The 22,950-nt window shown below is 36.3% G+C and overlaps 1 protein-coding gene across 1 annotated transcript in view; it reads left to right on the top strand.

Moving 5' to 3' along the window:
- The window catches only part of LOC136040059 (guanylate cyclase 32E-like), a 283,260-nt gene that overhangs the window by 195,208 nt on the left and 65,102 nt on the right, over positions 1 to 22,950 (top strand). Inside the window, exons 13-14 of the mRNA XM_065724125.1 lie at positions 7,304 to 7,375; positions 17,593 to 17,758. Of these exons, the coding sequence (XP_065580197.1) occupies positions 7,304 to 7,375; positions 17,593 to 17,758 (238 nt within the window). The remainder of the gene's footprint in view (positions 1 to 7,303; positions 7,376 to 17,592; positions 17,759 to 22,950) is intronic.

The following is a 22,950-nucleotide window of genomic DNA, read 5'->3' as shown; positions in this document are numbered from 1 at the left end:
GAGTCGGGAAACTGCATAACTTACAGTCCTTTCCCCAGAGGCTGGGGGGTTATCATCATCACCAGAGGCAAAGTTGTTGAACTATTCAACTATGCTTTACCAAATAGACATCTCAAAATAATAATTGGATGTTTTTTGGGAAAAAAGGCATGAGAGAAAGCTAGTTGCCCTCCCATCTTTTCGGTTAATTAAAAAGAGCATTAGAGCTTTCGATCTCTGTTTCAATTGGTCCTCTCTCAATCTCTGGAGAGATAGATACGATAAGATAACCCCTGAAAAAGCAAGGAAATAAAGACGTATCCGTGGTTGTTCTTCTTGCAAAAAAAAGATGTGTATTTTTTTTTTTATACAGGAGCTTGAAACCTCTACAATAGTTTCTCTCATATGCTGAACCTGATGGTTTGATTTTCATTAAGATCGCTGGAGCTTTTGAATGTGTTGAAATATTTTGTCTATGTCAGGCAAGTTTTCTTGAGCTCTTAGCTGTTGCTGGGTAACCGTAATGAATTTTATATATTTGGGATCCGCATAAAAACTCAATTGTTTTGATGCGTCAATTGTTACCAAAATTACTATTTTTAGAGTTTCGTTTACTATTGAGTAGAGTCACTCCTTACCTACAGTTCGTTACCACTAACTGTTTCATCCTTGTGCTGTTGTTGACATTTTTCAAAATTTGGAATTACTAGTTAGTTATTTCTTATTCATTTTGATTGCATTTGATTTTTTGTATATTTATGTTCATTTCCATCCTTACTCATTTCGTCTTAAATTTCCAGATATATTCATTTATCTTTACATCCAGTGTAGCACTTTTCCACTTTCTAATTTCCAATTTGAAGTCTCATTTCCGCCAAAAAATCAAATTTAATTGCCTTAGCTACGATTCCCATTTATTATAGTTCCTACTTGACCCCCTTTCCTCTTAATGGTTTTAAAATCAATTCGATTCTTTTCCTATTTCCCCTAATTGGTCCAAGTCATCCTTAAATTTATTTAAAATATGTTCTTGTTCTTCAATAAAAGATAAATGTCGAATATAAATGGGATGTTCTAAGCAAAATAGTCCATTTTGTATTTTCTTTTCCTTTTTTTTCATCAAAGAAAGTCCTGTCTATACTCTAGTCTAGATTGCAGAAATATTAGTAGTTATTTTCATTTATGGATATGGAAAAGGCTCATAGTGTTCTTTTTTTTCACAGTTGAAAAAGGTTCGGAAGAACTGGGAGTCTGCGAACCAAGATTAAAATGTTTGAAGGTACTGAGGTGACACTGGTCAAGTATAGTTCTGAAGCGTGGGCGCTCGGGAAAGTGGAAGAGAGTTTGCTAGATTTTCTCCAGAGAAATTGGCTAAGGGTTGTTTTGGGTACCCGACTGACTGACCGTATTTCAAACAGTAGGCTGTAGGAAAAATTTTGGTTCCCCCACATTTTTGGACTATAATGCGAGAAAGGATGAGATGGCTATGACATGTTCTGCGGATGAAGGATGACAGATTTCTAAGGATTGTCCTTGTCCGCCAACCGTCTAGGGCCAAACGAAAAGGAGGACGTCCCCGAATGGCGTAGGAGGATGTCGTAAGGAAAGGTTTAAGGGAAATGTGGACTTCTTGGGAAGGTGTAAAGAGAGAGGCTTTGAATAGAATGTGAAGGAGGGGGAACATGCGTAGCTGCGCTGGCCTTATGCGGCTTGGCGCTACAGTGAGCTTGTAACAGTAGTAGTTATGTATGTATTTATGTTCATCAATTGCTCAAAATTTATTTATATGCGTTCTAATACTTCCTATACATGACGTATGACAAATAAGAAAAAAAAATATATATATAATTAAATAGCCGAAAAAAGGAGCATAATATCAGCCAGTAGAAAGAAAAGAAGTGAAAAGGACAATAAGCGGATTTTTCGGCAAGGACCTCCGCCAAGCCGTCTTCAGTGCTCAAAAAAAAGAAAGAAGAAGAAGAAGAAGAGAAGAAGAAAAGGAAAGAGGAAGAAGAGAATAAGATATTCCTGAGGATGGAATCCAGTTTTTTTTAGATGGGATTTGAACGTCGACTACCATACCATTGCGCAATACTGTAAGTGAGGTTTTCTGAGTGCATTGTAGAGAAGGGTAAGGGTTTTACGTGGGAATGTGTGCTTCAGTTTCTTCATGATACCCAGATTCCTTGAAAGGTTTAATTCTACAGCATAGATGCGAGGAAGGAAAGAAAGGTTTTCATCTACTATTACTCCTAAATATTTTGCACATCCATTTACTGGTCGTTGAACCTTTCCACGAGACGTAACAATTCCTGTTATTTCCGGGTGAAGGGTTCCTACCCTAGAAAATAATAGGATGCAAGATTTTTCGACATTGATGACACGTTTGTTGGCATCCATCCACAGATAGGTCTCTTCTATGATATTTTCAAGCTTCTGCTGGAGTGAAAGCATATCGAGTCCGCAGCAGGTTATTGTAGTGTCATCAGCGAACGCTATAAGTTCTTCTTGCTCGTTAGTAATGTCCTCAGATGTTTGATCAAAGCATAGGTTATAGCATTCTAGATCGTCATGATTCGGGCTAAGGATACGAGTTAGGTCATTTGCATGGACTAAAAACAAAAGGGGTCTGAGGGTCGATCCTTGGGGCACACCAAATTTCACAATAATGTCGTTCTTCGGGTCGTCACCAATGTAGATGCACCTATTTTGAAGGTAAGATTCAAACCATTGAAGGGCTATACCTCTCACTCCAATGTGTTCCAGCTTTCCCAGTAAGATTGTATAATCCATACTGTCAAATGCTTTCTTGATGTCAATTAATATAGCAGCTGGCAGAAGACCTGAGTCTAGTGCTCTGTTTATGAATAAGCTTAAGGATGCCAGAGCGTCTTCTGTTGAATGACCAGGTCTGAAGCCGAACTGACGACTATTAAAAAATCCTTTTTTTCGGGAAACTGATAAAGTAGTCTTTGTAAGGGTTTTTCAAAAACTTTTGAAAAAACAGATAATATTGATATGGGTCGGAATTTCGACGGATCGTTCTGAGGGCTACCTTTATGCAGAGGGATTAGTCTTGTTTTTTTTAGTATCGAAGGAAAAACACCACTTCTTAGAGACAGGTTTATCAAATAAGTTAATGGCTCTAGGATACAGAGAAGACTGCTTTCAGGGCTTTCGTGTGTATCCGGTCAAATGCAGATGCTGATGTGCCTTTCAAGGCCTTCAAAATTAACTCTACTTCATTTGATGTCAAAGGTATTATTGTCATTGATTTGGTACATGCTGAGCCAAGGTAATGCTTGTAGGGTTTCTGGGGACTTCTCGCAGAATTAGATGTAATTCCTCCTATCCCTGCGAACTGAGTTCATTTGCAACCTGAGTGGGTTCCGTAACAGCCTCCCCGTTGAAAAAAAGTCTTGAAGGCAATTCTGCTCTTTTATAATTTGGTCGCAAAATCGAATAAATGGCCTTCCAGACTTTTCGTCCATCTTTCCCACTTTCCGATATTTTGTTGTTCACATAATCTCTTTTTGCTTTCCTCAGAACTGAATGAAGCAATTTCTGATCCGTTTCATATATCTCTAGGCTCTCTCGGTTTGGGTGGTTTCCGTAATTTGCCCATGACTTGTTTTTCTTATTTATGCAAATGAGTAAGCTTTCGGTAACCCATGGACATATTGGTGTATTTTTTCTTCCAAGGTTTCTTGGTTTCTCTTTAAAACAGCATGTTTTATATACAGCTACAAACACATTGTGGAAAATTTCAAAACCTTCGTTCACATCTTCATTTGCTGGGACACTATCCCAAGAAACTTTTTTCAACTCATCATTTAACAGTTTAAGATTCTCCTCTTTAAGATTAATTACTTGTAGATCCTGGTTAGTTTTTACGGGCGGAGTTGGCATCCTCGCTGTGTTGAAGAAAATGTGTATTCAAGGGTAAAGATTAGACCCTGACCTAATAGTGAGAAGATCTACTGAGCTGTTTGTTAGAGGAAAGGCTTGATTAATGTTAAAATCATTCATGAGGATCACATCTTGGTTCTGGTATCTTACTTCTGTAAAATCTGAGTTACTATATCCATAAAAGCAGAAATCGAACCAGATGGTGAGTGATATATTTTTCCAATCAATATCTTTTTCTTAGAATGTCCATATGGCTCAAGGAAAAGTGATTCCAAAATGCCTTCAACATTCCGGCTCAGTTGGTTGTTAATATGCACAGCGTATTCATTCCTCGCATAAATAGCCAATCCTCCTCTGTGAGCCTCTTTTCTATGTAGAAACTTTTATGTATAGCCTGGGATATCTAGGAGGTTATCCGTTTGTCCAGTAAGGAATGTCTCACACAATCCAATTATGTTGGGTGCCACATTGAAGTTAATTCCATAAACGACAAACATAATCCTTGACAGTTAAGTTGAAGCACAGAGAACTGAGGTTCAGAGCGTCCCTTCGTCAAATCTATTAAATCAACATATTTAAATAACGGCAAATCATCTTCATTATTTATTTTTTCATCAAAAATTTTCTCCAAATCAAAAAAAGTCTCTAATTGTTTTAACCGGTTGTAATTTTGTGGTAATGAAGACGTTATTAGCCCCCAAGATGAAGAATAGGAACTCATTACTTACCTAATAATTTCCAGGTGACAAGGCCATATCCTGGAGAGAAGCAAAAGCCATGAGAAATACACACACCAATAGGAACTTTTTTGAACTCTGAAAGAGAAAAACAAAACAAAGAAAATGGAATAACATGGATGAAAAAAAGCACTGAAATACACATTATAGACAGAGAAATATAAGCAAGCGGCAATCAACTTGTACTGACAACTACCTATGAAGGAGAAAAATATAAAATATATTGAAAATTTAAGGAAGGTTCCAGAACTTAATCAACATCCGATCGCTGGCAAGGATGGGGGAAAAACCAACATGGAAATCTATTCGATTGGCAATCAATTTATACTGACAAGACTTATTAAAGAAAGGAACACACACAATTATGACTCTGAGTGTAATTCCTCAGGTTGGATAGTTGGCGGTTTAACTGGGTTAAAGCATTCATCTAGATATTTCACCCATTGTGAATTTTTAGACTTTTTAACATCCAACCACATTCTGATGCCTCTTTAGACAAGACGAATTTCTCCAAATTTCTCAGCTGTCGCTTTAGATGTTTTCAGCTTTTACCCTAATGACAAACGTTCCTTTATTCTTTTACCAAGCTCCGCCGGTAGGTCCGTCGATATACTGATCCCCGTCTTCTTAAGTTTTCCACACTCCTTCATGATCACCAACCGGTCTAGACCATCTAGGCTTACAAAAATAGGCTCTACAACTTTTTTCGTTGTGTCCCACTTCGGAGGCTCAGAACACTCTCTGGTTCTGGTGGGCAAGGTTTCTTTGAAATACGATAAATGGCACTCATACGTGTTTGGTTAGCGTTTGATATTCCAAGATTAGCCTCAAAAAGTGAGGTTAGAAGATTTTTTGAGCCTTGCGACGCTTCAATTCCGTGTATAATGATATTATTTTTTCTTGCATAGATTTCTGTTCGCAAAGTAAAAGTCATCACTTGGAAGAGCTCAGTCTTGAGCATTTTTTTTTCTGCTCCGAGTACTTTATTTTCAGTCTGTAACTTCAAATTAACTGTAACATTCGTCCATCCGCCGGTCAAATTGCTCTTTTGTCACTGCTATTACTAATTTCTGACGATAATGCCGCTTTGCCTATCTAATATATTAAAACATCATCGAGTGAAACTTACTCGCAAGGGCCCTGTTTTGTAATAAAACCAGTTTTTATTAGGGCGCGCTTTCATCAAATGCAAATCTGAAATCCTATTCGATCAAGATTGTTTTCACAGACAAAACACTGTATCCTAGGGGCGTGGCTATAGCAAATTCATTTCGCACAGCTGAGAACCACACTGCATGAATACTCAACGATAATCTGTATGCATTTATCTTTGCTTTCAATATGGCACTTTTTTTTATCTCCAACTTTTGATCCAAAGCCTTTTTTCTGCCCAATCATCGAATTCTGTCATCTTTGCCACCCTTCCATTATAAATTCCATTTGATCCGCCCCCTTCCTTTTTAACAATTTTATAAGTTCATTCAGTTTTCTTCCGCTAATTGGTTCAAGACATCTTTAATTTGTTTCACAGATGTTCTTGTTCTTTATCAAATTTGAGAGTCGAATAAAAATCTTCCTGGGACTTCCTGGAACTTCCTGGGTGGGTGTAAAGAGGGAGGCTTCGAATAGAATAAGATTAAGGAGGATCGTGCGTAGCTGAGTTTGGTCTCAGGCGGCTTGACTGCGGTGAGTTGTTAGTAATAGTGGCAGTATAGTATGTGATTAGGTATGGGATATGGGAAGAGTTCACATGACAAGAATTATGAGAAAGCCAAAATGTGAGGAAACAGCTGTGTTAGCCTCAGGTGGCTTGGTGCTGCGGTGAGTTGTTAGTACTAGTGGCAGTATATTATCTAATTAGATATCGGATATGGGAAGAAGTAATATGACAAGACTTATGAGAAAGTGGAATTGTGAGTAAGGGGATAAAGTGTGAACCTTTGAGTAGATTAGAGTAGAGGTGTGGCGTACGCTGCTGTGTTAGCCTCAGTTGGCTTCGTGCTGCGGTGAGTTTTTAGTAGTAGTGGCAATATATTTTCTCATTAGATACAAAATAAATTTAAATAATTCAAATATTTAAATCATATAAATTTAAATGATATAAATGAAAAAATTCTGCCTTTTACTCAAGTAAAATTTAAAACGTCTAAAAAAAATTTTAATTTTTAATTTTTTTAAATTTAAATTTTTCTGAGAGGAAAAATTTAAAGTATTTTTAAAATGCTGTAATTTACGATGGCGATATAATTTGTGTACGTGCTAAAAGTTGTATTAATATTATAATTCCTGTGGGAGGCTACTGGAGTTTGTTCAACATGTATGGTTTTTGGAAACAGTGTTTAAATATAAATACATTCTGTAATATAATAGAGACTGCGTTAAAAGAACTGGTTTTTTATTTTTTATTTCACAAGTTTTCTATGGTTTTTTTGGACATATTTGATATATTTGTAATTTTTTTTTGTTTACACAGCACCAAAATTTTCTCTGGAAATTGGGAAACTACAATTTTTCAGAGCAAAAAAATGGTCTGGATAGGTTATGACTTCGATAAAAGTTTATTTAGGGCCTTTATTATGGAGAAACATGCCGTTTTGTTTTTCGACCTTATAGTATATTAAGTTGTTTTTTAATGGTTTTAATGGTTGATTTTTCTCTTATTTGGTTTTGTATTTTAGGACATTCTGGAAAACGACGATTTTCATTTAGATAAGATGTTTGTTGCGTCTTTGGTTGACGATCTTATCAGGGTAAGTTTTCTGACATATTATCTAATATCTCTCAAAGCTAGTTTCACGCATTTTAAATATTCCACACGAACGGATAATTAATGTAAATATTGAAGGATATATCTTTTCTTGTTTTTTTAAAATCAGAAAAGATATATATATATATATATATATATATATATATATATATATATATATATATATATATATATATATATATCATTGTCGCTTGCCTTCTAACCATAGGAAATGTTAGCCTCTTATTGATATCGTTGTATTACCATTGTATTACAAAGAGTTCGTGGTAACGAACTGTAGTAAGGAGCGACCCGGCTCAATAGCAACCAAAACTCTAAAAAATGATGTTTTGATATCAATAGCTACATCAAAAGAATCGCATTTTAATGCTGATTTTAAATATATAAGTTTAATCAAGTTTAATCTTACGAATCAAAAGTTATGAGCCTGAGAAAATCTGAGAAAATCACACCATCAGATTCAGCGTACCAGAGAACCCTACTGCAGAAGTTTCAAGCTCCTATCTACAAAAATGTGGAATTTCGTATTTTTTGCAAGAAGACAAATCACGGGTGCGTGTTTATTTGTTGTTGTTTTTTTCCCAGGGGTCATCATATCGACCAAGTGGTCCTAGAATGTCGCAAGAGGGCTCATTATAACGGAAATGAAAAGTTCTAGTGCCCTTTTTAAGTGACCAAAAAAATTGGAGGGCACCTAGGCCCCCTCCCATGCTCATTTTTTCTCCAAAGTCAACGGATCAAAATTTTGAGACAGCCATTTTGTTCCGCATAGTCAAAAACCATAATAACTATGTCTTTGGGAATGACTTACTCCCCCACAGTCCCTGGGGGAGGGGCTGCAAGTTACAAACTTCGGCCAGTGTTTACATATAATAATGGTTATTGGGAAGTGTACAGCGTTTTCAGGGGATTTTTTTTGGTTTTGGGGGTAGGGTTGAGGGGAGGGAGCTATGTGGGAGGATCTTTCCTTGGAGAAATATGTCATGGGGGATCAGAAATTCAATGAAAAGGGCGCAGGATTTTCTAAAATTACTAAAAAAAAACAATGAAAAAATAAATATGGAAAAGTTTTTTCAATTGAAAGTAAGGAATGACATTGAAAATTAAAACGAACAGAGATTATTACGCATATGAGGGGTTCTAAAAATACTTTAGGATAAAGAGCGAGGTATTTAGGAGGAGATAAATACCTCGCTCTTTATGCTATAGTATTTTTAGTAATTTCAACTATTTATTCTACGGCCATTCGGATTCAGAGGTCATTCTTAAAGAATTGGGACAAAACTTAAGATTTAGTGTAAAGAGCGAGGTTTTAACGAGGAGACAAATCCCCTCATATACATAATAAAAAATTAAGAATATTACGTAAGCTAATTCTTAAGTTACGTATATTTTTTACTAAAACCAAAAAAAAAAATAGGCTTTCCCCACCACTTATTTCTCAAAATCGTCTGATCAAAACTAAGAGAAAGCCATTTAGCCAAATAAGGAATTAAATGCAAGTTTCATTTTAATCATTTATGTGTGGAGAGCCAAAATCAAACATGCATTAATTCAAAAACGTTCAGAAATTACATAAAAAACTAGTTCTTTTAACTGAAAGTAAGGAGCGACATTAAAACTTAAAACGAACAGAAATTACTCCGTATATGAAATGGGTTGTCCCCTCCGCATTCCCTCGCTCTTTACGCTAAAGTTTGACTCTTTGCCACAATTCTGCTTTTTAAAACAATTAAAAGCTTTAGCGTAATTATCGAGGGATTGCGGGAGGGACAACCCATTTCATATACGGAGTAATTTCTGTTCGTTTTAAGTTTTAATGTCGCTCCTTACTTTCAGTTAAAAAAACTAGTTTTTTTATGTAATTTTTGCTGAAAGTAGTGACCTTACTAAATCGTTTTTGTGACCAGAAATTTATTTATGTGTGTTTTAAGAAAAAAAATTGCGCAGCCGATTTTGAGGCCGGATACCGGTACTCGATATGTGGCAGGCGCATATATACATTGATTATCGTTGTAAGTAGCAACCTCCAAATGAATCATATTTGTTTGCTACTCTTGCCTCGGGAAAACAAGGGGTTCTCCTGGGAATATATATAACGTTGAAGGATCCCAATAACTTGTAACCAGCATCTAATAACCAACGTAAAAAAAAGTTATAACCAACATAAAAAATTATGCAAATATTTCGGTCAAGACCTCCGCTAGACCGTCCTCAGTGTAGAATAAAGTGACAAAAATATAAAAAACCAAACCTTAAAACAAAACACAAAAATAAAATATGATGACTCTTTTTCAATAACGGTGAAAGGGTAACTGACTAAAACACACAAGTCCAAATGACATTTCACGATTTCATTTTACTTACAGATCTATTAAAGACTAATCGCTTTCCAGGTAGATTATTATCAGATATTTTGGGGAAATGTGAAAACGATCAGAATTAATAATTTTGTCGTAAATGAGACTTAATAAATGGAACTAAATAAATGGGACAAGGGAGTAGTTTCTCCCTTGTCCCTCCTGTGTTTGTCCCTCCTTTCTCTCCTGTGTTTCTTTTGGTGTATTTATCTCAACTATGTCCCTGAAAACTTGCATGAGACCTTTAGCGGGGGTAATAGTGGAGGTGCTGTTAAATAAGATGAAATGGTGAGAATTGTCGTACAAATGTTGAGCCAAGGCGGAATAAAAAATCTCAGGTCTTTGGCGTAGCCTCATGGCCTTGTCTATTGAGGACCTATGTTCTAATAACCTCTCTTCTAGTTGTTGTTGGGTTCTTCCAACACAAAAACAGCCACAAGAACAGGGAATTCTATAAACACCTCTACCCAGAATGGGGCTGGTTTTATCTTTGCCACTGTTGAAAAAGCTCTGTATTTTATTTGAATGTTTAAAGGTGACATTAAGTTTATGTTTTTAAGGATTCTTTTCAGTTTGTCACTCAGTTTTGGAATATACGATAGAACAGTGAAAACTTTCTTCTCATCCATCAATGGGATAATATCTGTAAGGATTTGTGGAGTTGATGACTTCTTTCTGCCTTTTTTGTTTTTATTCATAATGGTTCCAAGTAATTTTATGGGGTATCAACTGCAAAATTAAATGTTCCTAATATAGTTCAATTCAGAGACGAAATGAGGCTCCAAGCATGTTCTTATAACTTGGTCAACCAAAGAAATTACTACTCCTCTTTTTATGCACGGAGAGTGGCTGGAGGAAAAATGTAAATACCTATTGCGTAGGTTTTCTATAAATAGAAAATTCAAGGCTAGGAGACCTATTGAAAATGAATAAATCTAAAAAAGGAAGTTTACGGTTATCTCCTAGTTCTAAAGTAAACTAAAGGTTAGAATCCAAAGTGTTTAAATGAGTGAAGAATGAGCTAAGTGACTCCTCTCCAAGATCCCAAACAGAAATAACTTCATCCACTAACCGACCCCAGAACCGGTGTTTTAGAGGAAAATTTTCCAAAGCAGAAGTTTCAATAAATTCCATATAAAAGTTGCCAAAATGGTGAAAGGCTCGTACCCATAGGTAAACCCATGATTTGCGTGAAAAATTGGTTATTATATCGGAAATATGAGGAGGAACTATTGCAAAGACGGACAAGACGCATAATAGTTTCTATTTCCAGTGTTTTATAGTCCATTTGGTCAATATTTTCTTCTAATCTTCTTTGAAGAGCCAGTTCACATTTTTTTTATATCACAAGATGTATAAATAGAAATGGCATCAAAGCTGGTCAAAATTATATCTTTTTTATATCAAGGTCTTCCAATTTTTCAACAAGCTAAACTGAATTTTTAATGTATGAAGTTTGCGTCTGCATAAGGGGGCGAAAAGGGGTTGACAACCGTTTTCCCAATCTGGCAGTCAGAGATCGATAAGAAGCCAAAATTGGGCGTAGAGGAGCTCCATCTTTGTGTTTTTTTGGGATATTTAATAATTAATTTAGTAGCGGAACAATCTTTAGAATAAAATTTTCTTATACATTTGTGGAGTAATAAGCCTTTCAGTTTGCAAAATTCCCAGTTTCGTAGTATACGGGTAAACTTATCGTGGGGTCTGAATCTAAGAGCTTGTAAATAAGGGTGTCGGATTAAATATCTGTAATTTTTTGATAATAAGAAGTTTTATCAAGGATAACAATTTTACTTCCTTTATCTTTTTATTATCCTCGTTTATTGTCGTTTTATTGTCCTCGTTCTTCTTTTCTTTGAGATTTTGTGTTTTGTCATGATTAGCCAGTGTGGTCTCAGAAATCTATATATATAAAAATAAGTTGTCTGTGTGTCTGTGTGTCGAGTGACGTCATGTTTTTGTGTCGACTGACGTCATTTTTGTCGACTGACGAAATTACAGACCGGGACATCGGGACACAAATGACGACCGGGACACCGGGGCATCTATATCTATCTATCTATATATATAAAAATAAGTTGTATATGTGTCGAGTGACGTCATGTTTGTGTGTCGACTGACGTCATGTTTGTCGACTGACGAAATTACAGACTGGGACATCGGGACACAAATGACGACCGGGACACCGGGACATAGGAAAAATAAATGACGACCGGGACACTCAAAGAGAAAGCGACCGGGACACAAGGAATGTTCGATTAGCAATCACCATCAACAAAGCACTGGGACACAAATGACGACCGGTACACAGGGAATATAAATGACGACCAGGACACTCAAAGAGAAATTACAGACCGGGACACCGGAACACAAATGACTACCGGGACAAAAATGACAATCGGGACACCGGGACACAGGGAATATAAATGACGACCGCGACACTCAAAGAGAAATTACAGACTGGGACAAAAGGACACAAATGAGGACCGGGACACAGGGAAACAAAAACAATGGGGACGCCGGGGGGCACAGGGGGATATATAAATGACGACGGAGACACAGGGAATGTTCGATTAGCAATCACCATCAACAAAGCTCAAAGGCAATCATTAGAATAATGAGGTATAGATCTGAATACAGATTGTTTTTCCCATGGACAATTATATGTTGCATGCTCAAGAGTCGGTAAACCTGACAATCTATTTATATGCACAGACAATGGGACAGCCAAGATTGTTGTATATTCACAAGTTTTACGTAGTTAAACATATATATATCTATCTATATTCACAGGTGGGACACAGGGACACAACTACAATGGCGCGTAACTAATATGGCGCATAACGACTTACGCGCGCGGGGGGGCTTGGGGGGCGCGAAGCGCCCCCACCAACTAGGTGTTGGGGTGGCGCGAAGCGCCACTTCAACAGCTAGTTATTTATATAATATGGCACGCGTCATAGATATAAAATACAATACATTTACTCCTGGCGGGGGGGAGGGTATAAAATTTATTATCTTGAAATTTACCCATGAATTTGACGTCAATCATATGATTTTTCTTGCCAATTATGTGTTTTTTTTGTAATTTTGCCTGCATTATAGACACTAAGAACGATACACTCACTATTGAGGCAAGTATGACGTATATATGCTCTTAAAATACGCTCAAAAATATGACGTCACTCACAGGATTTTGTTTCCAAAATTAAAGTTCTTGACGAATTTTCTCAAACTCGTGACCTGTATAGATCGTTTCTTTTTAGGACAGAAAGTCCCAGGATGCAAATTTTTCCAAAAAAATCTGGATCCCTTTTCGAGAAAATATACATAAATAAATAAATACATTTAAAATTAATGATTAGTTTAAATCCTGTATCAAATACTTAAGCCGTTTGATTAGTTGAATTGCGTGGAGTAGAACCAACAAGGCTTAAAAATTATTTTTGCGTAAGAGTTTAGATGTAGCGCTAATATATGTGGAATTTTTTTCGGTATTGCACTTGATTGAAGCATTATCATGGACCAACATAGGTATGTTACGTTCAAACTCCTTACCCACGGCCTAATCTTTAGTAGGGAGGAGGTATTTGCCGTCTTTTATTGAACTGGAGTTATATAAGAAACTTCAATTTCTATGATTCGAGACACAAATTGAGTTGGTGGCTTGTGACCACTTTTGAGACACCCCCCCCTGCCTTTTTTGGCAAAAGTATTATCATTTATTTTTTCTCTGATCGACTTGAAAGCTTCGGAATAAGTGAAGCTGAAATGGCGCTATTTATGACCGTGAATTGTCAGTTTAATTTACATATACTGATATATATTCCTCAAAATTTTAATAATTTTTTATTTATTAAAGTGAAAAAAAAGTGAAAACATTTAAAACTTCTTTTGTAAGCGCAAATTATCTTCTGGTTTTGAGAAGGCGTTGGGGTTATCAGTCCTACTCATGATAATTTTTCTTTCATGTTGAGTGTGACTCGGCTATTTATTGTGATTTCTGTTCGTTTTGAGTTTTATATCTTGAAAAAAAATATTTATATTTTTTCGTGTTTTTTCTATAAGAATCTGTAGTTTGGGTTACTATTGTTATGACAAGGAAACGAACAGTATTTTTGAATTAAATTTTATACTTCCTGAAGTTGACCTGAAGAATAATACTTTACATCATTCCCAAAAGATTATATCAATGTTCTTTGACAGCTTGACCACACTTGCGCTCTTTTTAGCTATTTAATTTGTTAGAGCAGAAGTAGTAATAGAGGTAGCCCCGAAAGTTTCTACTTAATACCCCCAGTCATGCTCAATATAGTGCTGAGGTGTCTTAGTGTTAACCACAAACAAAATACCTTTTGATTTAGTTTAAAGCAACGTTTAGTTTTAACATTCAGCAACACCCGTGAAGTAACTGATGATATGACATTTTGTGTGGATATTTTTTCCCTTTAAGTTTCTACTCGTAACTGATTTTATGTCGGTAATAATTGCCTTAAAATGAAAATTTTGTTGGCTACGGAAAATTATTTTTGGTAAAATACTTTTGAAAAAATGAGGGGAAAATCTGTAAACATTGAACATAAGTCTTAGAACAGGAAACATGAATACTATTTTTAATACAATGTGGGTCAATTTTATACTTTGAAATTTATATTAGATTCTAGAAACCCTAAGTAGAACACGGGTTTATAGAATTTATCGTGCTACCCCTCATTGTCGCACGTCTTGTAACTGCGTATTTCTTTGTTTTTCACTTTCGTTTTTGACTGGTTTTAATTCTTGCTGCCGCTTATCTTTGTACCAGATGCTTCTCTGTGGCTATGATTGCTGCACGACCCGCTCTATTTTGAATCTGTGGAGTTGAGCGATGTGTCTTTTAGCTACACCAGCAAAGAGAGGACATGCATATTCCATGACAGGTATGATGCAAGAAATGAAAAGTGGCAGAATAAACTAATCAGGGTGAAGAATTTTACATATTAGGATAACTCCTATCTTTTTGGAGCAAGAGAATCTAATTTAATTGCAATGCGCAGTCAATGAGAGATCCGAAGAGAAATTAACTCCAGGTAGGTGCAGTGTATCAACTCGCGTTATTGCCCTTCCTTTGAAGACGAAATCAGGATGAGCCCTCCCTCATATTACGTGCTGCAGAAATTAGGAGCTGTTTCGTTTTCGATGCGGTAAAACTTACAAGCCATCCATCTGCCCATGCCTCAATTCTCTCCAAGTCACCCTGAAGCTCCTTGTGGGGTTTGTTGGGATCTTCATCTTCTGCAATTGATGTTTTGGTTATCGTGTCATCAGCAAAGTGGTAAGGTTTCTTCACAAGGCTGTCCCCTAGGTCTTTTATGAACTCCAAGAAAAGAATTGGCCCAACAACACTTCCGTTGGGTACTCCTGATAAGACTGTGTGTTCTTTTGATATGACGCCATCAGGGATAATGCAATTATTGTTGGCAAAGAAAGTCAGCAAGCACCTCAAATAGTCGACGATCAGTTCCATAGGCTTTTAGTTTACAAAGAAGTCTCTTGCGCCATACACGATCAAAGGCTTTTGCGATGTTAAAGGAGAGAAGGCAAATATCCTGCCCCTGAGAAAGGAGCTCAACCCACTCTTGATACTGTGCAATCAGAAAGTCTAATGTAGACCTTTTTCTGCGAAAACCGCATTGCGTGTTTGCCAAAAACAGATATGACTCAAGGTAATGGTAAAGAGTCTTATTAATGAAGCTTCCATAAACTTTACCTACACAGGACAGCAGACTTTTTAGACGTTAAGATCTTACGTTAGTATGGTCAGACTTTGCCTTTGGAACAGGGACCACATAAGCAGTTTTCCAGGCTTTTGGGAATGATCCCGCTGCAAAGCATTGTCTAAATAGATAGGCGAGAGGACCAGCAAGTTCAAGGGCACATCTTCTAAGGATGAGATTGCTGGTCCTTAAGCTTTGGTGACATCCAGCTGGCTTGGCGTTCTGAGCACCTTACTAATAGTTATGTTAATGCTGGTTTTTTTACATCGGTTCGTCGCGGAAAGGCGGGAGGGGAGACTCCGTCTTTATTGAGTTGAGAGACCTCTGAAAAGACTTGTGCAAGAGCATCTGCCTTTTTCTGGCCTGATTGGATCATCGTTCCTTCAACATGAAGCGATGGAATTGATGTAGATTTAGATGACAGTAGAGCTTTATTGACGACCCTCCACCACTGCTTTGCAGGAGTACTTTTCAGTCGGTCTACAGACTTGTGTTTGTAATCGGCTCTAGCTTGACGGGCAGCTTTAACAGACTCATTTCCAGCTCTAATAAAAACAGCCTGGTCCTCGTCAAACTCAGTCGAACGCTATTTCTTGTGAGCCTTTTTTCTGGCCCTGGTTGCCGTTCTACAGCCAGCATTCAACAAAGGCTTATCTAAAGATGAGACTTTTACTGTTTTGATGGGACGAATTGCTGATTGGCCTCTGTAATCGCATTTTCGTAAAGTGCCACGGCTTTATCTGGGGCTTCTTTTAAAAATTTACTTCACGGCTTTGCCGATAAGAAGTTTCGCAGACAATCCCAGTATGTGAAGTTATTTCTCTTACGTTAGCTTTCATACCATATATATTGACTTTGTAAAATAAATGAATAGTTTAAAGTAAAGAGACTCTTCTTTTATCTCCTCCCACGTGAATCCTTAGCTCTGAAAGATTCGGCTACATGGTTACCAGTACACGCATACTAGTATTAGATAAAAAGTAGTAGTAAAAGTTTTACAAAATAAAGGCAAAAGACATGGGCTAATAACGGGCTAAAAACAAAGCTGGGAGACCCGTGGCGTTTTGCAAAAAGGGCATAAGTCCACTTGTTTTCCGAAAATGAATTAAAATGGTTTGAAAGAGCTTGAAAAAATCTATCCATTGGTATATTTAAAATGGGCACATCTTTAATTTTGACTGAGTTGTAAATTGTTCCAAAAGGGTGTAAAAAGAGCATAAGTACGTTATCTTATAAGTATCGGACGATTCCGCAATTTGGACATTTCAAGTAAATTTCCATCGAAAAAGTTGACTAGGAATCAGTCTTTAAAGTTTCCAGTTCCTCAAATTCTGATGTACGAGAAAGATTTTTTCATTCTGTGTTTTTGTTTTCATCTTGCTCTCCTGTAAGATTAGGAAAAGTAAAATTACTTTCTTTTTGCAAAACCCCACGGAGATAATCAGACCTAATTAGCCGCCATTGCCTGTTTTAAATACCCAGGGCAGCCTTTGCTAGTAGTACGAAAAACCTGCAAAGAGGTCACCAAACCGTATGCTATATGTAGCCTAGCATAAATTCACTAGAGCCTGTCGGTCGAAGAGCATACAAAGAAAAAATGTGTCATCTATTCTTTTATAAGAACTGGAAACAATTTGTCCCCACCCTTCCAGTACTCCTTCCACTTAGCTCGCCCCCAAAAAAATTTTCGTAATCTCCCCCAATTCAATCCCACAACCGTGAGACAAACCAGATCAGACCTACCAAATTACGCTTAAAAAATCGTTGCCATTTTATTTGAGCCTACTGACAGTCTGTAAAATTAGACATTAGTTGTCCATTGTAAATTAATTAGCAGGAGATCCTATCGGTCTACAGACATAAAAAAAAACGCAGTTTATACTCTCTTGTAAGAATCGGAAACCTACTGACTATGGTTTATAACGAAGCATACTCGCTCGAGTTATCCGTATTATAGCGTCACACAATTATTTAAAATACTATTGATTAGTGATTGGCTAAAAGCAAGCAACATAATCAATTATATAGGTAGATACGACAATGAATCCAGCAAACTGACTTTTTTCAATTTTCCCTTATTTCAGGGAATGATTTTCCTTCACGATTCTCCTATTCGATCGCATGGAAATCTCAAAACCTCAAACTGTCTTGTAAATTCAAGATGGGTACTGAAAATTTCTGATTTTGGCTTGTATGATCTCGATATTTCTGGTGACTCAAGTGCTGACAAATCTGAGGAAGTAAATGAAGGTAAATGATTTTTATTGATTGTTGACCATTGTTGAAAATAATTGAGATAATATTATTTGACTATTACTGCTACTGCTACTACTACTACTACTACTGCTACTACTAACAACTCACTGAAGTATCAAGCAACATGGGGTTAACATAGCTGCATACAAACCTTCTCTACCTAATTTATTACAATCTTCACTCTATAACATCTTCTATGAAGTTCTAATTTTCTTTAAATGTTTTCTTGTGACCTCTTCTCACCTCATTTGAGGAAGAGGATCTAGATTAGGGGACAAGAAGTGGGGCAATCGTCACCATTCTTATATTTTGTATTTCTTCATTAAAATCTTAAGATTAAAATACCTCCCCCACCATGCTTTGAGAGGTTCTGTATCTTAATTCGAAAATTGAAAAAAATGCCCCCACCCAGCATTTTTGGGAAATGACACTACTACTGTAACTAACAACTAACCTCAGCACCAAGCCGTCTGAGGCCAACACTGCTACGCACACTCCACCTCCATCCCAATTTATTCAGAGCTTCCTTCTTGTTACCCTCCCAGGAAGTTTCCATTTCCTTTAAATCTTTCTTTATGACATTCTTTCATCACCGACATGCACGACCTTCTTTCTGTTTAGCCCTAGACGGCTGGTCAAAAATTAAAATCTTCGGTAATCTCTCATCGTTCATTTGCAGAACGTGCCCTAGCCATTTCAACCTCTCTTTCGTTATAACCCTAGAAAGTGGGATTGAACCATATTTTTTCTACAGCCTACTGTTTGAAATTTAGCCAGTCAGCCGGGTACCCAGAATAATCCGTTGGCAAATTTCTCTGGAAAACATCTAGCAAATCTTAATCCACTTTTCCAAGTGCCCATGCTTCAGAGCCATATTTGACTACTGTTATCACTATACCTTCCAATATTCTAATCTTAGTTTGTAGACTTATGTTCCTAATCTTACACTTATGTCAACTGTGAAGAAACACGCCAAAAGCATTGGCAATTCTATCTTTAACATCTTCACTGCTCCCGCTGTCTTTACTAATTATGCTACCGAGGTAAGTGAAGGGCCCCAATGGTCAATTTTTCTGTTACCCAAAGTCTCCCTTTCATCTTCACTTATTCCTAGCCTCAGTGACTTAGTCTTCTTAACATTAATTTTTAAACCTATTCTAGCACCCTGAACTCGCAAAACCTCTTAAAGTTCATTCATTTTGGTCACACTTTCATCTAGGATGCTTAAAGCATCAGCATAATCTAGGTCCTGGAGAGTTTTTCCTTCCCATTTTATGACGCGGTCTCATGCCACCTTTCCTGTGCTCCTTAAGACAAAGTCCATCAAAATGATCCCTATAAGGGGGATAGAGCACAACCCTGTTTAACTCCTGATTTAATACAAAACCAGTTACTAATCTCATTTCCTACCTTTAGCACAGCAGTTTTATTCTCGTACATAGCACTAATCACTTTAATGTACGTGTCTTGTATACTATACAAGAATAATACCTTGGCTAAAGCTCTTCTATCAACAGAATCGAACAATTACTTATACCCTATAAAACTGAGGACCAAAGGTATTTGACAACTAATGCACTTTTCAATCATTAACCTGAGAGTGAAAATTTGATCGACACATTCTCTACCCTTTCTAAAATCGCAGTGTTCTTCCCTTAAAACGTTGTCAACAGCATCTCTCAGTCTAAAAAGTATCATATTACTAAGTAATGTGCTACTTACAGAGACCACACTAATGTCTCTACAATTACAACACTCAATATTATCACCTTTCTTATACAGGGGTTTAATTAAGGCTTTCCTAAAATCGTTAAGTACTTCCCCTTTTCAAAAATAATATTCATAAACTTCAGTAACTTATTTTTAAACTAAGAGCCACCATTTTAAGAAACTTATTTACCACACAATCAGCACCTGGAGCTTTATTATTTTTTAATCCTTATAGTGCTGTTGCTGATTCTTCCTCACAAAACAAATCTTCCTTCACATACAAGGATCATAAACATTTTCGTTTCCTCTCTATGTTTTCCTGCAACTGTATCTCGGTCTAGCACATTCTCAAAATTTTCCACTCATCTCTCTTTAACTCCTTCCTTATCATTAATTGTGGCCCGTTCCTATCTTTAACTGTGAAAAGTTTGGATTGACTATGCCCTCTCAATTTATTAACATGCCAGTACCAGTATTTTACTATTATTCCGTCTAGCTCTATCTTCCGGATCCTCGGCAATTTTATCCATGGCCTCCGCTTCACACCTTCTTATTTCATCTTTAAAGCTTTCTCCAATTTCTTTACATTCCTTTTGTTTTGATATGTTCTATCACCCAAATAATTTGCTACAAGCCCATTCTTCTCTCTATTAAAGATTAAAGCTTTTTCACTAATATTCCTAGGCGCAGTCTTAACAATCTTTCCTTAGACACCATCAGCAACTTCACTTATTGTTTTTCAAAAATAATTCCAACCATCTTCCACATTGTAAAGTTTTAAAATGTCAAGCTTAGCATTCAACTGTTCCTTGAAAGTCTCTCTCAAATTCTGATCCTGGAGTCTAGCAACATCATAACTTCTTGGGAGGTAGTTACCCTTCCAAAATTACAGCTTTAAATTAACTATGTACACTACTACATGGTGATCTTTACTTTTAACATCAATAACAGCACTCCGATATACCCTAGTATCTTGTATTGATCATGCCAGTCTTCGGTTTACTATAACATAATCATTAAGGTTTGCTATCTTTTCATCAGGCAAATACCATGCCATCTTTTGGGCCATTTTAAGACCAAACACCGCATTGGTTATAACTAGATTGTTATACCTACAAAATTGCAAAAGTCTGTAGCCATTACTGTTTTCTTTTCCTAAACCAAATTTACCTAGGCTAGAATACCATCTATCCCTATTTCTAGCGACCTGGGTGTTAAAACCTCCTTACACCATATATCTACCTGGGACCCTGTCTATTTGCTCCTGTAAGTGTAAGAAAAATTCATCTGAGTCACTAGTATCATCGTCAGTGGGCTCAACAGGGGCGTATACTGCAATAACTGAAAATCTGAACTTTTTAGTCCTAAAATGAGAAATTAGTATTCTATTATTAACACCTTCCCAGCCTAAACGTGCCCTAAAATTGTCCTTATGCACCACAAGCCCTACTTCTTGTCTATGTACCCCATAATTCCTGTCTGAGTAAACAAATTATCACCTAATTACAAATCTATATCACCAAAAATCATCTGTCGGATACCCAACCTCTGTTCAGTTTGTATAGGGAAAAAATTAAATCTTTTATCTAATAAATCTTTTTATAGGAGAAATAAATCTACTTCCTTTGCCACAGTGGTCACAGTCATAAGTAGTTAAGTAATAAATTTTTCTTTGGTTAGATCAGTGGTTCTCAACCTTTTTTTATTCATGGACCCCCCTTCCCTTCTTTTTATCTTGGTGGACCCCTTCATAGCTATTGGACATAAGAACAGTTTTCTATGCTTCACTAATATAAATTTTAGGGTTTTAATTATCAAAGAAATAGTATACGATTAAGCTTTATTTTTAAATGAAAACTAATTTAATACAAATAAAATATTCTACTATAATAATAATAAGTATTATTAATATTTTTATTATTACTATTATTGTGACAATAACTACAATATTAAAATGTTTCTTCCATGGGCAAGCAATACAAGCTCACGGAGAGTAGAGCTCCTCAGGCAGTTTAATTCACTCCAACATTATGTAAACTGGATAAAAAAGGAGTTGAAATTAAGTGTGTGATTAAAAAAAAAATGTAAAGGCATGTTTATTCAATGAGATCCCTTTGATTGATTGTTCTCGGCGAGTTGATTTATATTTGGTTCTAATGATGTTAATGGTAGTCGAAGATGACCCCTTTTCATAATGTCAAGTCTATTGCGATCTTTTGATAACATTTAAGAAAGACGACTAAATCCCGCTTCAACTGAATAAGATGTAGGAAAAGGAATAACGTAGTTTATGCCAGAGCGAAGGGTACTTTGTAGCAACATCATTTGTTTTCCATACATTGTACTTGGTGATATTTGAATTTTGCATGCATTATTTCATCACTTTGTATTTCGTTGAGGGGCTCTTGCAAAGATATGTCTATTTCGGCAACATTAACTTCGAAAGGAATTGAAACCCAAATCGGTATATCCATCCCGAGTAGGTCGCCAACCTGAGTTCGCATATCTTCATGTATATTTTCCAAATATCCACTATATAATGCAAGATCTTCGTATTGCAAATCCCTGTTAATACAAGCCAAACAAGGAAACTGTTCAAATGCACGACGCCTGATATTATTCTTATGCAGCCGTAGTTTCCTTAGAAAAGCAGCAATAGCACTTTTACTAGATATCAGATCAGAATTGTTTTCATGGAGCTGTTTATTAAGTGAATTAAATTTTTCAAATATATCTGATAAGTAAAACACATCACATTTATTTGAAAGCAGTTTTGCTCCAAGTTGTGTGTCAGCAAAAAAGTAAACAATAGAATCTTAGCGTTGACGAGGAAGAGGCCCCTTTCATATACGAAGTAATTTCTGTTCGTTTTAAGTTTTAATGTCGCTCCTTACTTTCAGTTAAAAAAAAACTGGTTTTTTTTATTTAATTTCTGAAGGTTTTAGAAACAATGTATATTTTGATTTTGGCTCTCCGCAGAGAAAAAATAAAACGAAATTTGCATATTTATTTTTTTTTTGGCTGAATGGCTTTCTCATAATTTTGATCGAATGAGTTTGAGAAAAAGAGAACGGGGGAGGAAGCCTAGTTGCCCTCCAAATTTTTGGTTAATTAAAAAGGCAACTAGAACTTTTTTTACGAATCATTTTATTAGTAAAAGATATACGTAACTTATAAGTTAGCTCTATAATTTTTTACGAATCATTTTATTAGTAAAAGATATACGTAACTTATAAGTTAGCTTACGTAAAGAACTTTTGTATTCTCATGTTTTCATTACATATATGAGGGGGTTTGCCCCCTCGTCAGTACCTCGCTCTTTACACTAAAGCTTAAATTTTGTCCCAATTCATTAAGAATGACCGTTGAATCAAAAAAGCCGTAGAATAAATAGTTGAAATTACAAAAAAATACTTTAGCGTAAAGAGCGAGGTGTTAGGAGGAGGTGGGCCCCTCATGTGGGTAATAATTTCTGT

This window comes from Artemia franciscana, chromosome 20, assembly GCF_032884065.1.
Source record: "Artemia franciscana chromosome 20, ASM3288406v1, whole genome shotgun sequence".
In the NCBI taxonomy this organism is placed as follows: domain Eukaryota; kingdom Metazoa; phylum Arthropoda; class Branchiopoda; order Anostraca; family Artemiidae; genus Artemia; species Artemia franciscana.
This window is presented reverse-complemented; position numbering and strand designations above follow the sequence as displayed.